Source organism: Cervus canadensis, chromosome 4, assembly GCF_019320065.1.
Source record: "Cervus canadensis isolate Bull #8, Minnesota chromosome 4, ASM1932006v1, whole genome shotgun sequence".
Classification (NCBI taxonomy): domain Eukaryota; kingdom Metazoa; phylum Chordata; class Mammalia; order Artiodactyla; family Cervidae; genus Cervus; species Cervus canadensis.
This window is the reverse complement of record NC_057389.1, coordinates 2652396-2670975: the sequence shown is the minus strand read 5'-3', so window position 1 is coordinate 2670975 and position 18580 is coordinate 2652396. Positions and strand designations below refer to the sequence as shown.

The 18580-nt window shown below is 41.4% G+C and overlaps 1 protein-coding gene across 1 annotated transcript in view; it reads left to right on the top strand.

Annotated features, from left to right (window-relative positions):
- The window catches only part of MAN2A1 (mannosidase alpha class 2A member 1), a 215115-nt gene that overhangs the window by 60293 nt on the left and 136242 nt on the right, over positions 1 to 18580 (top strand). Inside the window, exon 5 of the mRNA XM_043464497.1 lies at positions 14743 to 14870. Within this exon, the coding sequence (XP_043320432.1) occupies positions 14743 to 14870 (128 nt within the window). The remainder of the gene's footprint in view (positions 1 to 14742; positions 14871 to 18580) is intronic.

Below are 18580 nucleotides of genomic sequence, written 5' to 3'. Positions count from 1 at the left end.
ATATATTTGGGTATGTATAACTTACTATTAACTTTTTCATCTATCAATTCAGATACTTTGCAGCTTATCTGTTTTGCTCTTACTAATTGGTTTTTATTTCATTTTCTTATAATTCAGTTATCTAGTTATCTCTGGTCTCTCTTTGGCATATGCTTTAAAATTTTTTTTGTTATATTTACTGCATATTATGTGATTTTTTTCAAGGTTTTTTCTGCCCGCTTCACATTCAGTTATCGGTCATGTAGAGCCTGTTCTCTCCTGGCTGCGAATGCATGGTTTTAACTATGCTTTTTAATGAGTTCTGGATTCTTTTTGTTGTTGTTTATGGGTCCAAACATTTTCTCTCTCTTTTTTAACTCATCCTATGAGGAATAACATGTATCCACACCTGGAATGTATTTCAAAACGGAGAGTGTAACTTGAATCACATTCCTTCCTTTTCTAACCGGATACTGCTTCCATCTCATTCACCTGGTTTCCTTTTAGGAAACGGTTTCCAAACGCAGAAGTCACACATCTTTCATTTTCCTGCCCCAGGTCAGACAGCTCAGCTATTATGACTCAGCTAGTCAGTGTTTTATTTCCCAGGGTTTTAAGCCCTTAGAGAGTGACGTGAGGGTGGACAGGTGAAAGGAAGGGAAACAGGATGGAGGGAAGGTTGGGGTCACCCCTTGTAGCACTGGTGCGTTCACGAGAGGCTTCCTGCCCTGGGTCCCAGCCCCTGTCGTGCCTGTGGCGTGCCTTCTCATGGTTTCCAGTCCTTTGTTTAGCCTGGACTTGTAGCTTGCCCTCAATCCTGTGTGCCCACGACAGCCCCCCAATACATTTCCTGTTCAGAGTCAGTCAGTGTTGCTTGTGGGCAAGAATGCTAGCTGATATGTAGTTGTTATTCAGTCACTCAACTGTGCCCTACTCTTTGTGACCCATAAACTGCAGCACACCAGGCTTCCCTGTCCTTTACCATCTCTCTCAGTTTTCTCAGACTCATGTCCATTGAGTCAGTGATGCTGTCTGACCATCTCACCCTCTGTCATTCTCTTCTCCTCTTGCTCTCAAACTTTCCCAGCATCAGAGTCTTTTCCAAGAAGAGTTGGCTTTTTGAATCAGGTGACCAAAGTATTGGAGCTTCAGCTTCAGAGCCAGTCCTTTCAGTGAATATTCAGGGTTGATTTCCCTTAGGATTGACTGGTTTCATCTCCTTGCAGTCCAAGGGACTCTCAAGAGTCTTCTCCAGCAGCACAGTTTGAAAGCATCAATTCTTTGGTGCTCAGCTTTCTTTATGGTCCAGCTTTCACATCCATACATGACTGCTGGAAAAACCATAGCTTTGACTAGATGGACCTTTGTTGGCAAAGTGATGTTTCTGCTTTTTAATACACTGTTGAGATTTGTCATAGCTATTCTTCCAAGAAGCAAGTGTCTTTTGATTTCGTGGCTACAATTACCGTTTGCAGTGATTTTGGAGCCCAAGAAAATGAAATCTGACACTGTTTCCACATTTTCTCCCATCTGTTTGCCAAGAAGTGATAGGACTGGATGCCATTATCTTTGTTTTTTGAACATTGAGTTTTAAACCAGCTTTTTCACTCTCTTCTTTCACCTTCATCAAGAGGCTCTTTAGTTCTTCTTCACTTTCTGCCATAAGGGTGGTGTCATCTGCATATGTGAGGTTATTGGTATTTCTCCTGGCAGTCTTGATTCCAGCTTGTGCTTCATCCAGCCCAGCATTTCACTTGATGTACTCTGCATATAAGTTAAATAAGCAGGGTGACAACACATAGCATTGGCATACTCCTTTCCCAGTTTTGAACTAGTCCGTTGTTCCATGTCCAGTTCTAACTGTTGCTTCATGAGCTGCATACAGGTTTCTCAGGAGGCACGTCAGCTGGTCTGGTATTCCCATCTTGTTAAGAATTTCCCACAGTTTGGGGACTTCTCTGGTGGTCCAGTGGCTAAGACTCAGCACTCTCAGTGTGGGGGGCCTGGGTTCAATCCCCGGTCAGGGAACTAGATCCCATATGCTGCAACTAAGAGTTCCCACAACTGAGACCTGCATAGCCAAATAAATAAATAAAATTTAAAAATAAAACGAATTTCCCACAGTTTGTAGTGATCTACACAGTCAAAGGCTTTATCGTAGACAATGAAGCAGAAGTAGATGTTTTAGCTAATATATTTCTCCTTAAATCCTTTGTTGGAGAGCAGGGTTCCAGAAAGAAGGAAAGAAAAGACACATAGGTTTGCTCCCATTATTTTAAATTCTGAGCTTATACTAAGTGGCATTACTGATAGAAATTTTTTTGGCTGCTAGTGTAATGGTTATGCAATGGCTATTTTCCCCTTTTTGAAGATGAATGTATGGATTAAATGTCTGTAGCTAAATTTGCAAGCTAGCTATTGCAGAGAAGAACCTGTTAATCTAGCAGAGTTCTCTGTAAGCTTTTATTGTCCCTGAAGAATACCAATTGATTATGGGAATTTAACAGAAACATAGCTCAAGTGATCTTCATAATCTATGCTAGCAATGACTTGTTTGATTCTTCCCCCTGTGGTAGCAGTATTCAGCTCTATAAGCTTTTAAAAATGAAAAATCTAGTTAACTAAAAGGAGATTCATGCAGACAACATCTACCTTCTTTATTTTGTGTGACTCAAAGTAATTTAATCAAGTATAGTCACGGTTCCTACTTGTAACACGTATCCAGTGGATTTAAAAGAAACTGCCTTGTTATAATCAGCTCATTTTCTGTCTACTCTTGTTTTATTTTGAAAATAACTGGTATGTTAACATTCTTTTTACTTTTTAAACTTCCTATTTGAATATTTTTTGGCTAAATTCAGTTTCAATACTGTGTGATATTTATACTACATAGAAATGTGGACCCTTATTCAAACAGCTGAAACGTTAGCCTTAGCATTTCCTTTGACTAGCACCCAGCATGTTACATATTCATTTTTCCTCTGGGCTCTGAGATATTGAAAGAGTTTTTACATAGCATTTGCTTCTGCTATTGAGACCAGTGTTCACGTGAGAAGCCCATTGAACTGTTGGAACCTAGAACAGTTTATGTGTTTGCCAGTATCTTGACCAACTTCTCTGTGTGGACTTCTGATATGAAATAAGTCTCTAAATGTATGTGTTAGATATTGTCTTGACATTTCTGGCTTGCATTGCTTTGCCAAGCCTGCAGTCTTTCATCTTTCTACCATTCCCTTACATCTTTTTGCCTAGGTTTATAGTTAAGTAAACCTTCTACCCTGTCCTAATAACTCTTTCTGCTTATTGAAATCAGAGAAATGTTTGAGGTTGCTTTCTTAAATAATACAATTGCAAACATATTGCAAACCTACATACATTCTATATCTTGAGTTCACTAGAAAAAATAACCTTTAAAGTTCTTATACTAGCTAATTTATTATACGTTTTATACAGGTCAGATTTTATGGTATTTAACCAAAGTCTCCTACAAAATTTGCAGAGCGATGAGAAGTTACAGTGTATCTTGTGATGTTCAGAGTAAATTGCAGGTTTGGATTGAGTTTAGAGCCTAAAGGTACATAGCGTTTCATCAAAGGAGTCAAAGCAGTGCCTGGTGTCTCAGATGACTTTGGTTCGAATAGCTGAAGCCGGGGTGTCCGTTTATTTCAGAGTCTGTACTCCATCCCGATGCCCTGCAGTCCCAGCTCGTCTGGACTGAGGGGGCTTCGCTCCCCCCTCTTTCCGTTCATCGGCTGGCTTCCGCTGACATCAGACACGGGCAGAAGCCTGGAGCGCTGATCAGCTGTTCTGTCTGTGGGGACTTTTCAGTCCTCCTAGGGGATTTCTTTGCAGCGCTGACACTGACCACTCCATTCGCCTTAAATTCTCTCCTCCTCCTGTCTTCTGTGGCCCAGAGCTCTTCTGGCCCCAGGTGTGTGTGGCTGAATGGTCCTCCCCTCGGCGACTCCCTCCTCTGCCCCTCCCTACACATGCCAGCCCTCACCTGTGGGCGTCGCGGGCGATGCCACGCCGCTGTTTTAATGTCCGTGTGTGCAGGCTGCTTCTAGATCTACAGTTCCAGCCTCACTTTCTCTCTTCTTCCCCAGTCAAGGCTAAGAGTGACAGCTAACATTACTGAGTGCTTCCTCTACTCAGTGTAGAAGGCATAGTCTCAGCAGTGCTATGTATGTTCGGCTGTCCTCGATCATTCCTGCCTGCTGAGATCCTGCATTATCCTCATTCTCCTGCTGAGGAAACCAGGGCACAGGGGGTCAGGAGTGTGCCCGGGTTCCAGTGTGTGAGCCTGCCCATGTCTCTTCCTGGCTTCAGATGCCTCAGTGACATCCAGCGTCCAAAGGCCCCGCGTGGCCCCTCCGCTGGGCACGCTCTTGCTCTGGCCCAGTTCCCGCTTGCCTGTCTGCCCTTCCCTCTGTTACTCCTCACCTCACACCCTGCTCTAAGCCCTGCTGAACCACAGGGATGTCCTCAGTCACAGCTATCTTCTCCTTCCTGGGATTTGCTCACAGTTTAGCTGAGAATTTCTTTTTTCCTTTTGTGCAGTGGATAATCTCAGTGCTGTTTATTCTTTAAGACTCGACTGAAATGTTACCTCACCTCCGAAGCCTTCCCTTATTTTCTCCATCATCTATTCAGCAAGTATTTACGGTGCTAGACTCCAGGGATACAAGAAGTGAATTAGACTTACCTGATCCCAGCCCTCAGGGCAGGGGAGGGAAGACAATGTAATGAGCACAGTATCACAATCAAGTCTCTCCTTCTATGGAACCAAGGGGGTCTTGGAAAGCTTCCCGAAGCAAGTGGTATTCATGTTGAAACTGGAAAGGCTATTAGAAGAGCCAATAGCAGAGGGTGGGGAAAGGATTCCAGGTTATGAGAGGAGAATTGTGATTATGGGCCAGGGATTAGCAAGAACATGGCATGTTCAGACACCTGAAAGAAGTTGATTAGACTGCAACAGAGCAGGGGCGGGTGTGCGTACAGGGGCTGAGCCGTGTGTAGTCATCAGGGAGACGGAAGTTAAAACTGCTACAGTGTCCTATCCAGAACCCCTGCAAGGGGCTGCAGGCAAAAGGACTGACAGCACCAAGGCTTGGAAAGAAGGCGCAGTGACTGTAGCTCTCCTGCACTGCTAGTGGGGATGTGAGACGAGAAATCCATTTTCTGAAAGGCTGCCCGGGGTTTCCGAAGTTAAATGTTCATCAGCTTTCCAAGACCTTCTTGTCTCCATAGAAGGAACTGCTTTGTTGCGATTCAGTTTTCATTCCATTGTCTTCGCCCCCCTGCCCTGAGGGCTGGGACCAGGTAAATCTAATTCCTGGGGGCTCCTTCCTAGGAATTTATTCAAGAAAAATAAAAACATGTTAACAAAAAGACTTACATAGACATTTTTATAGCAGAATCTTTTATGAAGACTTCAAACTGGAAACAATTCAAATATCCATCAACAGAATAATGAATTAAAACTTTGTGCCATATTTAAGCAATGAATTACCACTCAACAATGAAAAATAATGTTACTGAGATATACAGAAATACGGATGAATCTAACAAACATGTTAGCAAAAGAATCCTGACAGCAAAGCATATTGTATGACTCCGTTTTATGAAGTCTGAGAGTAGCTAAACTCATCTATTGGGATATAAATCACAAAGTAAGAATGTCTTTTTTTGGTTTTTATTGTTGGGGGGAATTGATTGGAAAAGGGCAGAAGGGAAATCTCTGAATAGCTTATGTCTTATTTTCAGTAGTAACGGGTCCAGTTTTGGGCAGTAACAGGGGTATAAACGGTTGTCAAAATACATCAAACTGAACACATGTATATTATGTGTTGCTATATCTCAATTATAAATACTTTAGCAAAAATGATCAGCCATAACATAATGATATATGTCTATTTATTGACATGGAAAGATGTTTATGGTATATAGTATTAAGTAAAATAAAGTGGTTAAAAACTATGTCTACCATAACCCTTTATGTATTTATAGAAGGACATTAAGAGTGAATTTTTCAATGTTATTCTTCAACCTCATGTATTTTCTGATTTATTTGCATGAGCATTTTATTGTTTTTATTTTTTAAAAAATGAGAAAATGAAATACTATGTATTATACAATGAAATATTTAAAGTATATCTTATTAAAAATTTTCAGAAACTATTAGTTAAACCATCTAATGTGATAAATATTCCTAAATGAAGCTTCATGACTATTTTGTGCTATAGTTTTGGTTTTAGTACTTAAAAGAAATCAGGGTAGTATGGCATTTATAGTTTAGAAAAAAGTTTAATTCATATTTTAACATAGGTCTGAACATATAAAGGGTACACAGTGAAAGGCAGGGTGCTGGCTACTCCTCTTTCTTTGTCATCTAACTCTTCACAGGAGGCAGCTATTGTGATCACACGTATATAATTTATAGAGAAATAGGAAAAAGATATGTTCATGTACATATGTGCAAAGACACATTCATATGTATTATGCAAACGATAGCATGCCACGGACATTGTGGTTTTTTTTGAGTGCATCTTTTTTATGGTAGTATAGTGTACATAACCTAAAATCTATCATTTGGTGATTCTCTGTGTGACATTCGCTGGCATTACATATATCCACATTGTTTTGCCACATGACCACCACCCGTCTCCAGCACTTTTTCATCACCCTGGATTGAAATGCTGCGCCTGTTAAAGGGTACCCCCCCCAGTCTGGCCGGCAGTCGCCACTCTGCCTGCTGTCTCAGTCAGTGGGACTCTGCAGGTGAAGTCATGCGATATTTGTTTCCTGTGTCTACCTTGTTTCACTTAACGTGTTTGAGGTCCATCCATGCTGAAGCCTGTGTCAGTCTCCTTCTTTTCCAGGGCTGAATGGTGTTCCACTGCATGAATATGCTGTGTTTTGTTTATTCATTCCTCCGTCAGTGGACTTTTGGGCTGTTTCTACCTGTGGGCTATTGCAAAGACGCTGCTGTGAACATGAGCACATAAACACCAGTTTGAGTCCGTCCTTCCAGTCCCTTTGTGTGGGTACCCAGAAGCGGAATTGCGGGGTCCCGGAACAGCTCTGTGCTGAATTTTTCACAGAACTCCCGTGCCGTTTGCTGTACTAGCTGGTCACTTCACATTGCCACTAGTAGTGCTTGAGGGTCCCAACTTCTCTGCGTTTCTTATCAATACCTGTTTCCTGGTTTTCTTTTCTTTCTTTCTTTTTTTTTTTATAATAACTATCCTAATGAGTTTTGTACCATGCTTTTTAAACTTAATATGTCTCGGAGAATCTTTCAGGAAAGTTTCTTTTTTAAAGACTGTATAAAAGTCTTTGTTATGAGTGGGCCTTAATTTAACTTCTCCTGATTAATGGCCCTGTATTTTCTTTTCTGGTCTCTTGTGAATGCATGGTGTATATCTTTATCTTTAGTGTATACAGTCGACCCTTGATAATCCTCAGAGGGTTGGCTGCAGAACCTGCCCTGGATACCAAAATCCTTATATAAAATTGAGTAATACGTGCATTTAACCTACATACATTTCTCCTGTATACTTGAAACCGTCTCCAGATTACTTATAATATTTAATACAATGTAAATGTTATGTTAATAGTTGTCAATATAATGTCAGTGCTATGTAAATAGTTACTAGTGCACGACAAATTCAATTTTTGCTTTTGGTACTTTCTGGAAACCTTTTCTTTTTAAAATTTTCCTTCAAAAGTTGGTTCAGTTTGTGGACACAGAACCTGCGGATATGTAGGGCTGACTGTACAGTGCTTTTGTTTATTTTTATCTATTTTCTGACTTCATTTTAATGAGCATAGATAAAAGTATATATGCATTTTAAAATTTGATAGTTATTGCTAGTCTTAAATAACAATACCTATTTATAAACATCCTTGACATCACAGTGGTTGTACAACTTTTTTATCTCATTGAAGTTTTAATTTGCATTTCCTCATGAGTGACATTAAACTTCTTTTCATTTTTAGGAGCTAGTTATTTCTGAAATATCTGCTTCATATCTTTTGTTTGCATTTCTTTGGGGTTGTTGTTACTCTCTTCTAATAGGAACACCGAGATTTAAATGGTTAACAAAACAGATATGATTCCTGCCTTCGTGAGCCTGTAGTCTACTGGGGGACAAAGACCGTGAACATGAAAATGTGTTTTTAAATTTCATGAAAAGTGCCTGAAAAAAACTTTTGGATTTTATGCAAGATAACAGTTTAGGTGGGGTTTGGGTGGGGTGTGTTGGCCAGAGACGGCTCCTAGTGGATGCTGTGAGCCAGTGAGGCAGATATCGGGAGAGGATCGTTTAGACAGAGAGCGTGCATAGACTGCAAACTCGGACAGGGTGTGGTTGGAGTGAGGTGAGGAGGAAAGGAGGGGAGACGGCTCACTGGCCGTTTGTCCGTCATGCACTGTCTAAAGGTGGGCATCTGCAACACTCAGAACAATGCAGTAAGTTTCTCGAATTATTATCTGAGCGGTTTTAAGACAAAACTTATCTTTACTCTCCTATTAGATACTCCTCATGAAAGGCATATGAATCAGATAATCTGATGAGCAAATGTTTTTAAATTATTAATTGATTCATTGTGAGTCTCCATCTTTTTAAATTTTCCATTTAACTAGTTTTTTATTTAAGAATGAATCCCTGTGTATCATGTGTTATTTCATATTTCCCCAGATGTATGATTACAAATTCAACTCATTTTGTCATGTGAAATTAATTTGTGATTCTTTGATGCTGGCAAAATGATGCATTGTTTGCTACTAAGTTATCTGTAACAATTTCCCCATCAGGGAAAAAAGCTCTTTGCGTCTGTCCTTCTATGTGTGACCCAAGTCCCAGCTTGTGATGTGTCTACATGGGGGAGGGGGACACGCAGAGAAGAGGGCTTGCCGCTTCCTGTGCTTGGCGAGTAAACTCACTCTTCACAGCAGAGTGAGTGTGACAGAGATGCTCAGCTCACTTTTGATCAGTGCCTTCTAAAGCTTTTTATATCAAGCTTTCAAGCAGAGAAATTGTAGAAACGGAAAAGTGCATAGTGGCATACAGATCAGCCATTTCAAAAAGTAAAATAATATTCCATGGTGTGTATGTACCACAGCCTCCTTATCCATTCGTCTGCTGATGGGCATCTAGGTTGCTTCCATGTCCTGGCTATTATAGACAGTGCTGCGATGCACATTGGGGTGCACGTGTCTCTCTCAGATCTGGTTTCCTCAGTGTGTATGCCCAGAAGTGGGATTGCTGGGTCATATGGCAGCTATGGTACATATACACCATGGACTATTACTCAGCCATTAAAAAGAATTCATTTGAATCAGTTCTAATGAGATGGATGAAACTGGAGCCCATTACACAGAGTGAAGTAAGCCAGAAAGATAAAGACCAATACAGTATACTAACGCATGTATATGGAATTTAAAAAGATGGTAACGATAACCCTATATGCAAAACAGAAAAAGAGACACAGATGTACAGAACAGACTTTTGGACTCTATGGGAGAAGGCGAGGGTGGGGTGTTTCGAGAGAACAGCATCGAAACATGTATATTATCTAGGGTGAAACAGATCACCAGCCCAGGCTAGATGCATGAGACAAGTGCTCGGGCCTGGTGCACTGGGAAGACCCAGAGGGATCGGGTAGAGAGGGAGGTGGGAGGGGGGATCGGGATGGGGAATGCATATAAATCCATGGCTGATTCATGTCAATGTATGACAAAACCCACTACAATATTGTAAAGTAATTAGCCTCCAACTAATAAAAATAAATGAAAAAAAAAATGATAAAAAAAAAATTCTTATGACACATCCATCCAGTGGCATATTAGCCATAAAAATACAGTTGTTGACAAGGAAAGTCAATAAAATTGTGTGGTCAAGTGTAAATAAAAGCATGTCTGAAACAAACAAACAAACAAAAAAGTAAAATAAGGGTGTTGTTAATTGTGAAAGTTAGTGCCTGGTTTCCTATTTTCTGGACTTGCTGTATGTACATATTCCTTTCTCTCCCTCTCTTTCCTTGTCTTTTCATTTGTTTCTAGATCTCTTGTTTATTAGGAAATGTTAGGAAGAGCATTCATGCAAAAAATTAACCAGAAACCAGAAAGTAATTTCTGTCTGGGCAGAAATTAAGCAATAGACCCTGAGAGGTGGGCACATCATTTTTGATTTTGCGTTTCCTTTTTTTTCCCCAGAGTGATAAGAGTGGTCGTTTTCGGGGATTTCAGTTCAGTTCAGTCGCTCAGCCGTGTCCGACTCTCTGTGACCCCATGAATCGCAGCATGCCAGGCCTCCCTATCCACCACCAACTCCCAGAGCTTACCCAAACTCATGTCCATCAAGTCGGTGATGCCATCCAGCCATCCTATCCTCTGTCGTCCCCTTCTCCTCCTGCCCCCAACCCCTCCCAGCATCAGGGTCTTTTCCAATGACTCAACTCTTCGCATGAGGTGGCCAAAGTACTGGAGTTTCAGCTTCAGCATCAGTCCTTCCAATCAGGGAGTTAGATCTGGGTAATTTTGTTTATAGTTTTCTTCATCCTTTAAGTTTTATCATTACAACAGTAGGCATTGCTCTCCTAAAAGTAGTTTAAGTAATATGCTTGTTTTTTTTTCTTTTCCCAAACAAAGAACCTTTTATTGGAGCACAGTTGATTTGCAGTATTGCGTTAGTCCCAGGTGTATAGCAAAGTGACCCAGTTATGCGTGTATCTGTGTATGAATGTGCGTCTTCTTTTTCAGATTCTTTTTCATCATAGGTTATTGCAAGATGCGTGGTTCCCTGTGCCGTGCAGTAGGTCCTTGTTGCTGTGCTCCCCTGACAGTTGCAGAGAATGGCTCAGTTCATGCTTGTTGAGTGCTAAGCGAATGGAAATATTACTTGGGAACACCTGTATTTGCTCTAAGTGGCTTCTCTGGTTCCCGTTAGTTGATTTTAAAAAATTATAAAAGTGTCAAATGTACAGCTTGCATCCTGCCTTAACTTTATTTTGTTTGGTAACAATGGCAGTTTTAAATATGGTGCTTTTTGTAGGACAGCATGGCCTTTCTGCTATGGCTTATAAATATTTTTCCTAATTAGTTCCTGGAGCGTTATTTCTGCAAGGCTGTCCGGACTGCGTTCTGTCCCCGTCACTACGTGACGCTGATGGCTGCCGTGCTTCATTAGCTCGATGTTTCTCATCTTTATTGGACCATTTTGTCCTGTCATTCCTCAGATACTTGTTAAGTGCTTATTGATCTATGTTCTAGAAATCAGGGGTACATGGCAAATTTATGCACTGCTGCAATTTCTATGTGTGCATGTGTCTTTTTATTTAACTGGTCAAGTGGCACTTTTGCTTAACACAGTGAGTATCTTATATTAAGTCTGACCTTCCTGCCTGTAAGACTGTCTGGTTTATAATCCAGATTTCATCATTGATATGTATGGACTAGCGAGTGAGATAGTGCTCACTCACCTGACTGTCTGGCCAGGTGTCCACTAACTGTCCCATCGCTGTATGTCTAAGATCATGCTCTTCTCTCCCAGTCTCTTCCATGGGTTAGAGGGACTGTGCTGAGAAAAAAGGAAACCTGTGTTCTTCCTGGCTTGCTGTTTTGATACCACTTACGCCTCTTGTGACTGCCTCATGTAATTTTTATTAAAAATCTGTCTGAGCCACTTCAGATGTCATTTCTTTGTCTTCCATGACAAAATATCTTGGCTTTCTTATGAGTTTGTTTTAAATCACTCTGACTGAAGATTTTAAAAACAAACTGTAACCCATGCTTCCCCAGTAATTTAATAGCTATTTTAATAGTATAAATATGTTTAAAATCTGTTTCTCCACGGTATGTTCTGAGCCCCCGATGTGTCTGTGTCTGAGCTGCAGTTGCAGGGCAGCTTTACAAGCTGCAAACACGCCTCTTACCAAGCGGCGGTGCGGGCGCTCTTCACCGCTCTCTTCTGGGTTGTTTCCGCACAGAGGCGCAGATCTGGTTTTGTCTTTAACCTTTCCTGTTGCCTCAGTTTCCTCTTGTGTTTTCCTGCCACTTGTTCCTTCACTCTCCTTTGACTGTTTTCTCCAAACTTCCTGTCCTTTTCTCTCTCCTCTTTGTGTCCTTTCTTCAAAATGCAGTCTGTGTATTGGCCTTTCCCCCGAAACTCAGTTTCCTTTTTCGTTAGTTTCTTTGGACTGCTCATTGTCACATCCAGTAGCCTTAAACAAATTTATATTTATCACACTGTAAATTGTAAACTGATTCCGTTCTCAGCGGAACTGTCCTGTGTGTTAGCAGCGCCTCTGTTAGACGCCTGGGACCCCAGCGCTGCATCGTGTGCGCTTTAATGCTCTTATTTCAGGCATCTCTTGATTTCCACTGATGCTCCCTGAGCGTCTCCTCTCTCCTTCCTTGTTCATTTTTCATACATAAACCACATTCCAGATCATGTCACCTCATACCTACGTGATTCACACCCCTTTTTAGCTGACCCTTCCCTGTCCAATTTATTTTGCCTATGTCTGTACTTGAGCATGTTCATACTGATTTTAAACTGAGAATCTCATTCATGCGTTCCCTATTCATCTAGCAACAGAGTGCCCATTATATGCCAAGGAAGTTTCTCGGTGCTGGGCCTGGAGAACTGAACAAAGCAGCACGTCTGGTCCCTTCTGTCCCGGAGCTAATATTGTAACGGTTGGTGGGACAAGGAAGGATGGGTATCCTGGAGACTTCTGTGGGCAGGTTTATTTGAGCTGAGAGAAGAAAGACAGGAGAAAATAGATAAGAAAATTATGAAAAGCAGTTAAATGAGCAGGGGCTTTCATGCCTCTCCTATTTACAAATGGGATAGTTTTTAAAATAATCACTGTGTTCAGATAAGAATTCAACTATAATCTCAGTAGTATCTCAGGCATCATGGGGAGGGGGAAGGGGTAAAGTATTCACAAAAGGAGTTGAAGAAATTTAGTATGCATGATTATTTGCCAGAGTGGCTGTTTCTTGCAGCCCATTTATGCCTATGGGACAGGAAATATGTAGCAAAATAAAACTGGCAGATAGAGGTGAAAAATTCCATTGTCTGAGTGATTTATTTTTCCATTTAACCTTAATGGTATTTAGATTAATTACTTTATAGTTTCTATTCTCTGTTGAGGGGCAGCACAGAATTTGTTTGGCCAGTTCATTTGTGATGTTTTCCAAAAGGTGTGTTTACTGAAGTACTGAGCTAAGGAGGCCAGGTTTCTGTGTTTGACGGCGGGAGGTTAAAGCTGCCCTGATGTCTCAGGCTTCCAGGGACTGGCCATAGGGGTAAGGGGCTGGGGCTGGCCACGGCCTGCAGAGTGTGGCCAAAGCAGGCAATCAGCAGAAAGAGAAGAGGAAGAAACTGTTAATGAAGTCCTGTTGGCAGGGAGAGTGGGACAGAATCGCCTTGGGTTTTGTTGTGTTCTTAAAGAGAGACAGTTGTTATGAATTCCCATCTTCTTTCTTGTAAGTTCTGATGTTGGCCTGTAAGAACCTGAGAATCTGAGGTTTGACTGGATGTTTGGATTTTTTCAGCTACAATAATGAACCATCATATTCTCTGTGTGAGATTGCGTTAGTTGGTGATCCCCGTGGTAACACAGATGTAATTAATATGTTTTCATTTTACACAAGGAAATCATTCATTCATTCACTTTTAGAAATTGTATCCTTATCCATTCTGTCATTGGTTCTGTGTTTGAAAAAATCAGATATTTTGTTAATGCTGTAGCTTTTGTTATATGCTTTGTAGAAAATTATTTATTCTTTATGCATCTAGTCTGTTTTAGCTAAATTTGGCTTGATACTTGGCTGTTAAGTTATAGGTGTTCTGTGATGTTTATCCTTATTAAAACTGCTTTTTCTTCTGACATTTTATAGCATTTTCAAAACTCATTGTCACAAACTCAGAAGTCTGTGGCACTTAAGATGTTTGCTAAAGTTCTTGACATTTATACTTCCTCATGTAGTTTTTCAGATTTTTTGTTAGTTGATGATTTTTGTCTTTCTCTGAGAAAGATGTATTGTAACACTTTAGTTTTCCAGGATGGGGGATCTAGTTACTTGTATGGTGTTATGTAAAGGGGAACCCAATGAACAGATGATGATAATGGTAGAGCTTTTCATCCAGTAATCAAAGATAAACTTAATAGCTCATATTATAACTGACTCTGGAGCAGGGGGCTTTGTGGTGCCTTCTGTATTCCCAGAAGCGTGTGATACTGCTGTCTTTACCTTTGTTATCATGACTTTTATAGTTTGCTTGATTCACTTACTAATGTCAGGAGTACTAAGTAAATGGTGATTTTTCAGCATAAGTATAATGAAACAAATACTGAGCTTAAAATGCCTGTCCACCAGTGAGCACTCGTCACGCGTGCACTAAGTGAGGCACTTTGCCAGGCGCTCAGGAAGACCCAGACACAAGTGAGGCGTGGCTGCTGGCTTCAGGGAGTTGTGTGGGAGACTGTGCCCTCCCTGAGGTAGGGCTTCCAGAGTCGCCTCTGCGGCTCTGTCTGTAGGACGGGCTGCCTCAGTTACTTTACCACGCATGCTTTGTCGCCAGTGTCCCGGAGCTGGAACTCATTCACTGCTTTGTTTTGTTTTACTTTTAATTAGTGTAAATACTGGTTACATTTAAAGGCTATACCTAATGTTTATGATGTCTTACGTTTTTATTTGAACTTTTCCTATATATGTTAATGTAAATTCTTATGTTATTTTCTCCCTAGTTTGCTAGAAAATGGTCAGTTTGAAATTGTGACAGGTGGCTGGGTAATGCCTGATGAAGCTGGGGCACATTATTTTGCCATAATTGACCAACTAATCGAAGGACATCAGTGGCTGGAAAAAAACCTAGGTATGTATCGGCATCTTTGTCTTTCATACGGACAGTGCTAGGTGCGGTGCTCAGTCGTGCCCGACTCCGCGGCCCCACGGCCTGCAGCCCGTCAGGCTCCTCTGTCCGTGGGGCCTCTCCAGGCAGGAACACTGGAGTGGGTTGCCACGGCCTCCTCCAGGGGATCTTCCTAAACCAGGGGTGAGCCCAGGTCTCCTGCATTGCAGGCAGATTCTTGACCATCTGAGCCACCAGGGAAGCCCAGAAAGACTGGAGTGGGTAGCCTGTCCCTTCTCCGGGGGGTCTTCCTGACCCTGGAATCGAATCAGGGTCTCTTGCATTGCAGCCAGATTCTTTATCAGCTGAGGTATCAGGTAAGCCCTGGTAGCTCATGTGGACTACTTTGGGCAGTTCATTTTGGGAAAGGTGAGATGGGTTTTTTAAATTTTTTTAATAATTAATTTTTCTAGGACTGATTATTATTGAATAATTTATTTTTCATTGATTTATGTTTTTTGGATCATAAACTCAGTTATATAGGTATAGCATGGTCACTCTTAGGATCATCTACCTTGTTTCACCTATTATTTTCTCAATTTTGTTTATTAATTTTAGTATTTTTTGCTAAAAATATCCCACTGGAATTTTAATCATATATTAGTTAAGACTCTTGATCATAAAAGGCAAAAAGCTAATTTCCTAGCTTAAGCAAAGGGAAAAAAAGGAGAGGAAAATAACTAGTTCTGTCATTGAGAATTCAATGACTGGGCCCAGGGGATGTAGACTGTGTTGTGTGGGTGCTGTCTCCTGGTCCTGCTTACTTTTGCATCTCCTCCTGGTGAGTGCGGTGGCCAGAGACAGTCAAGACTCCAGTCTTCGTAGTCTAACAGGAGTCGTCTGCGATTAATACCTTATCTAACTGGCCTGCTTTGGGTTAGATGCTTATTTCTGAGTCAGTTTATTGTGGCCAGAGGTATAAGAGCTGAAATCACTGAGACCTGGTTCGTTTGATGGAAATGGTCTCGAGGAAAGAGAGGTTTGAGGTTCAGCCTCACTTGAACCAGGTGAATGGGTCCTGTAAGGGGAAGAAAGATCCTGAACTGATAAAATCAGTTCATACAACTCATAAGAACATGGGACTAATTGAAATCTTTGTGATATATGATGTTTGCATTCTGCATCGTGGTATATGGGGCTTCCCTGGTGGCTCAGTAGTGAAAAATCTGCCTGCCAGTGCAGGAGACGTGGGTCTGATCCCTGAGTCAGGAAGGTCCCCTGAAGAAGGAAATGGCAACCGGCCCAGTGTTCTTGCCTGGGAAGTCCCAGGGACAGAGGAGTCTGTCTGGCAGGCTGCAGTCCATGGGCTCACAAAAGACTTAATGACTGAAACAACAGCAAACAGCGTGTGTGTAACTGTGTTCAAATATTTCTCAGTACAATTTTGTAGTTTATAGTAAATATACATTTGTAATTGAAATTATTTCTAGATATTTTATTATTTTAAAATATTTTAAAAATATTCTGTTAGAAATGAAACACTCCCACCCCACTAATATAGACTTTTAATTTTGGAATAATTTCAAATATTAGCATTGTACGAGTACTACAAAGAACTCCCACAACGCCCCCGATGACACCCACCGGTTACTGACATTTTGACACTTCTGCCTCACCTCCTTCTCTTTCCTTGTGGTTACTGTTGTGGTTCCCGCAGAGTGAGCTGCGGACGCCGCACTGTGCTGAGAAGAGTCGGCACGGCAGCTCAGACGCTGCTCCCCCAGAAAGGCCTTGCTTGCAGAGCTGGTCTTTGGTGGGCGTCTGAAGAGCTGAAGTCTTCAGTGATGAGTACCTCACTGCGTTTAAACTGCTTGTAAAACCAGTGTAGTATATGATGAACACTTGTCTTCCTTCTGGGGGTCGAATCGCATTATGAACTGGACGGAGTACCCCCGTGGCCGGACCCAGGGGAAAGCTCGGGCACCGCCTCTGGCGAGCGGCTGTGGCTGGCCGCCTGCCCGGCGGCGTCAGCGTCCACTGCTGCGGTCACTGCCTCCGTCTGGGTGGCGCGTCGGAGCGGAGCTCTCAGAAGCTCGGCCTGCTTTCCTGTAGACCCGGCCCTGCGTGCCTTTTGTGTTAGCTCATCTTTCTTTGTATCTTTTCACTATGATAAATCACAGCTGTGAGTGGGACTTTATGTTGAGTGCCAAAAGTTTTCTTAAATAAAGAAGTCTGGGGGTGGACTTAGGGACCCCCTACTTAGTGTCACTTTTCTTAAATATTGAGTTGGCCAAGAATTTCCTTCAGTTTTTAAATAAAAATAAAAGACACTTTCTTTTTAAATCAGGAACCTTATTGAACAAAGTATTCACCGTTTTGTTCCACTACCTTCTGCCATTTTTCATGCAACTTTATAATTCTGTTTTCCCAAAACTTCTTGTCTTTTTGAGCAAAGAACTGTTCCAGGTGCCTTTTTATAGTCTTCCAGGGAATTGAAACTTTTCCCATTAAGAGAATTTTGTAAAGACTGCAGTAAGTGGATTTTGTATATTTTTTCTTTATGTTTAGCTTTTATGAATGTGTAATTTACATGCAGTGCAACATATAAGTCTTAACTGTAGAGTTCTGACAGATATATATACCCATGTAACCCCGTTTTCATCATTCTAGAAAGTTCCCTCATTCCCCCACCCCCCGAATTTCTCCCTGCAGCCAAGTGCTCTGTGTCGCTATCACTGTAGATTATTTTCACTTGTTTAAGGGATAAGGCTTTTGGGTCTGACTTCTTTTGTTCAGCGTAGACTTTTTTCTTATTGTATTATAAGTAACTGTTACTTTACATACCATAAAATTCACTCAGTTAAAGTGTACAGTAGTTTTTGGTGTTGTCACAGAGTTGTGTAGCCGTAACTACCATCTGTTTCAGAACTTTATCAACATCCCCAAAAGGAACGTCTTGTTCATTAATAGTCACACCCCTTTCTGACTCCTTCCTTCTCTGTCCTAGGCTCAGGTTACCACTGATCTCCTGAGTGGAGCACACACACATACACATACACATACACACACACACATACACACACACACACGCAGACACACACAGACACATACATACACACACTTACACACATACACACACAGACACAGATACACACAAACACACACACATACACACACACACACACATATACACATACACAGACACACACACACACAGATACATATGCAGACACACACACATACACATACACACACATGCACACACACACACACACACTTACACACAGACACACACAGACACAAACATACACACAAACACACACACACACATACACAGACACACACACATATACACACACACACATACACACATACACACAGACACACACACACATACATACACACAGACACACATACACACAAATACACACACATACACACACAGACACACACATACACAGACATACACACAGACACACATACACATACACACACACAAATACACATACAGACACACACACACAGACACACACATACACACACACAGACACACATACATACTCACATACACACACAGACACACAGACACACACACATACAGAGACACACACACACACACATACACACTCACATACACACACACACAGACACACAGTTTGACTGTTCTGGACATTTCACATGAATGGAATCATACAATGAGGCCTTTTGAGACTAACTTTTTTACTTGGCATAAT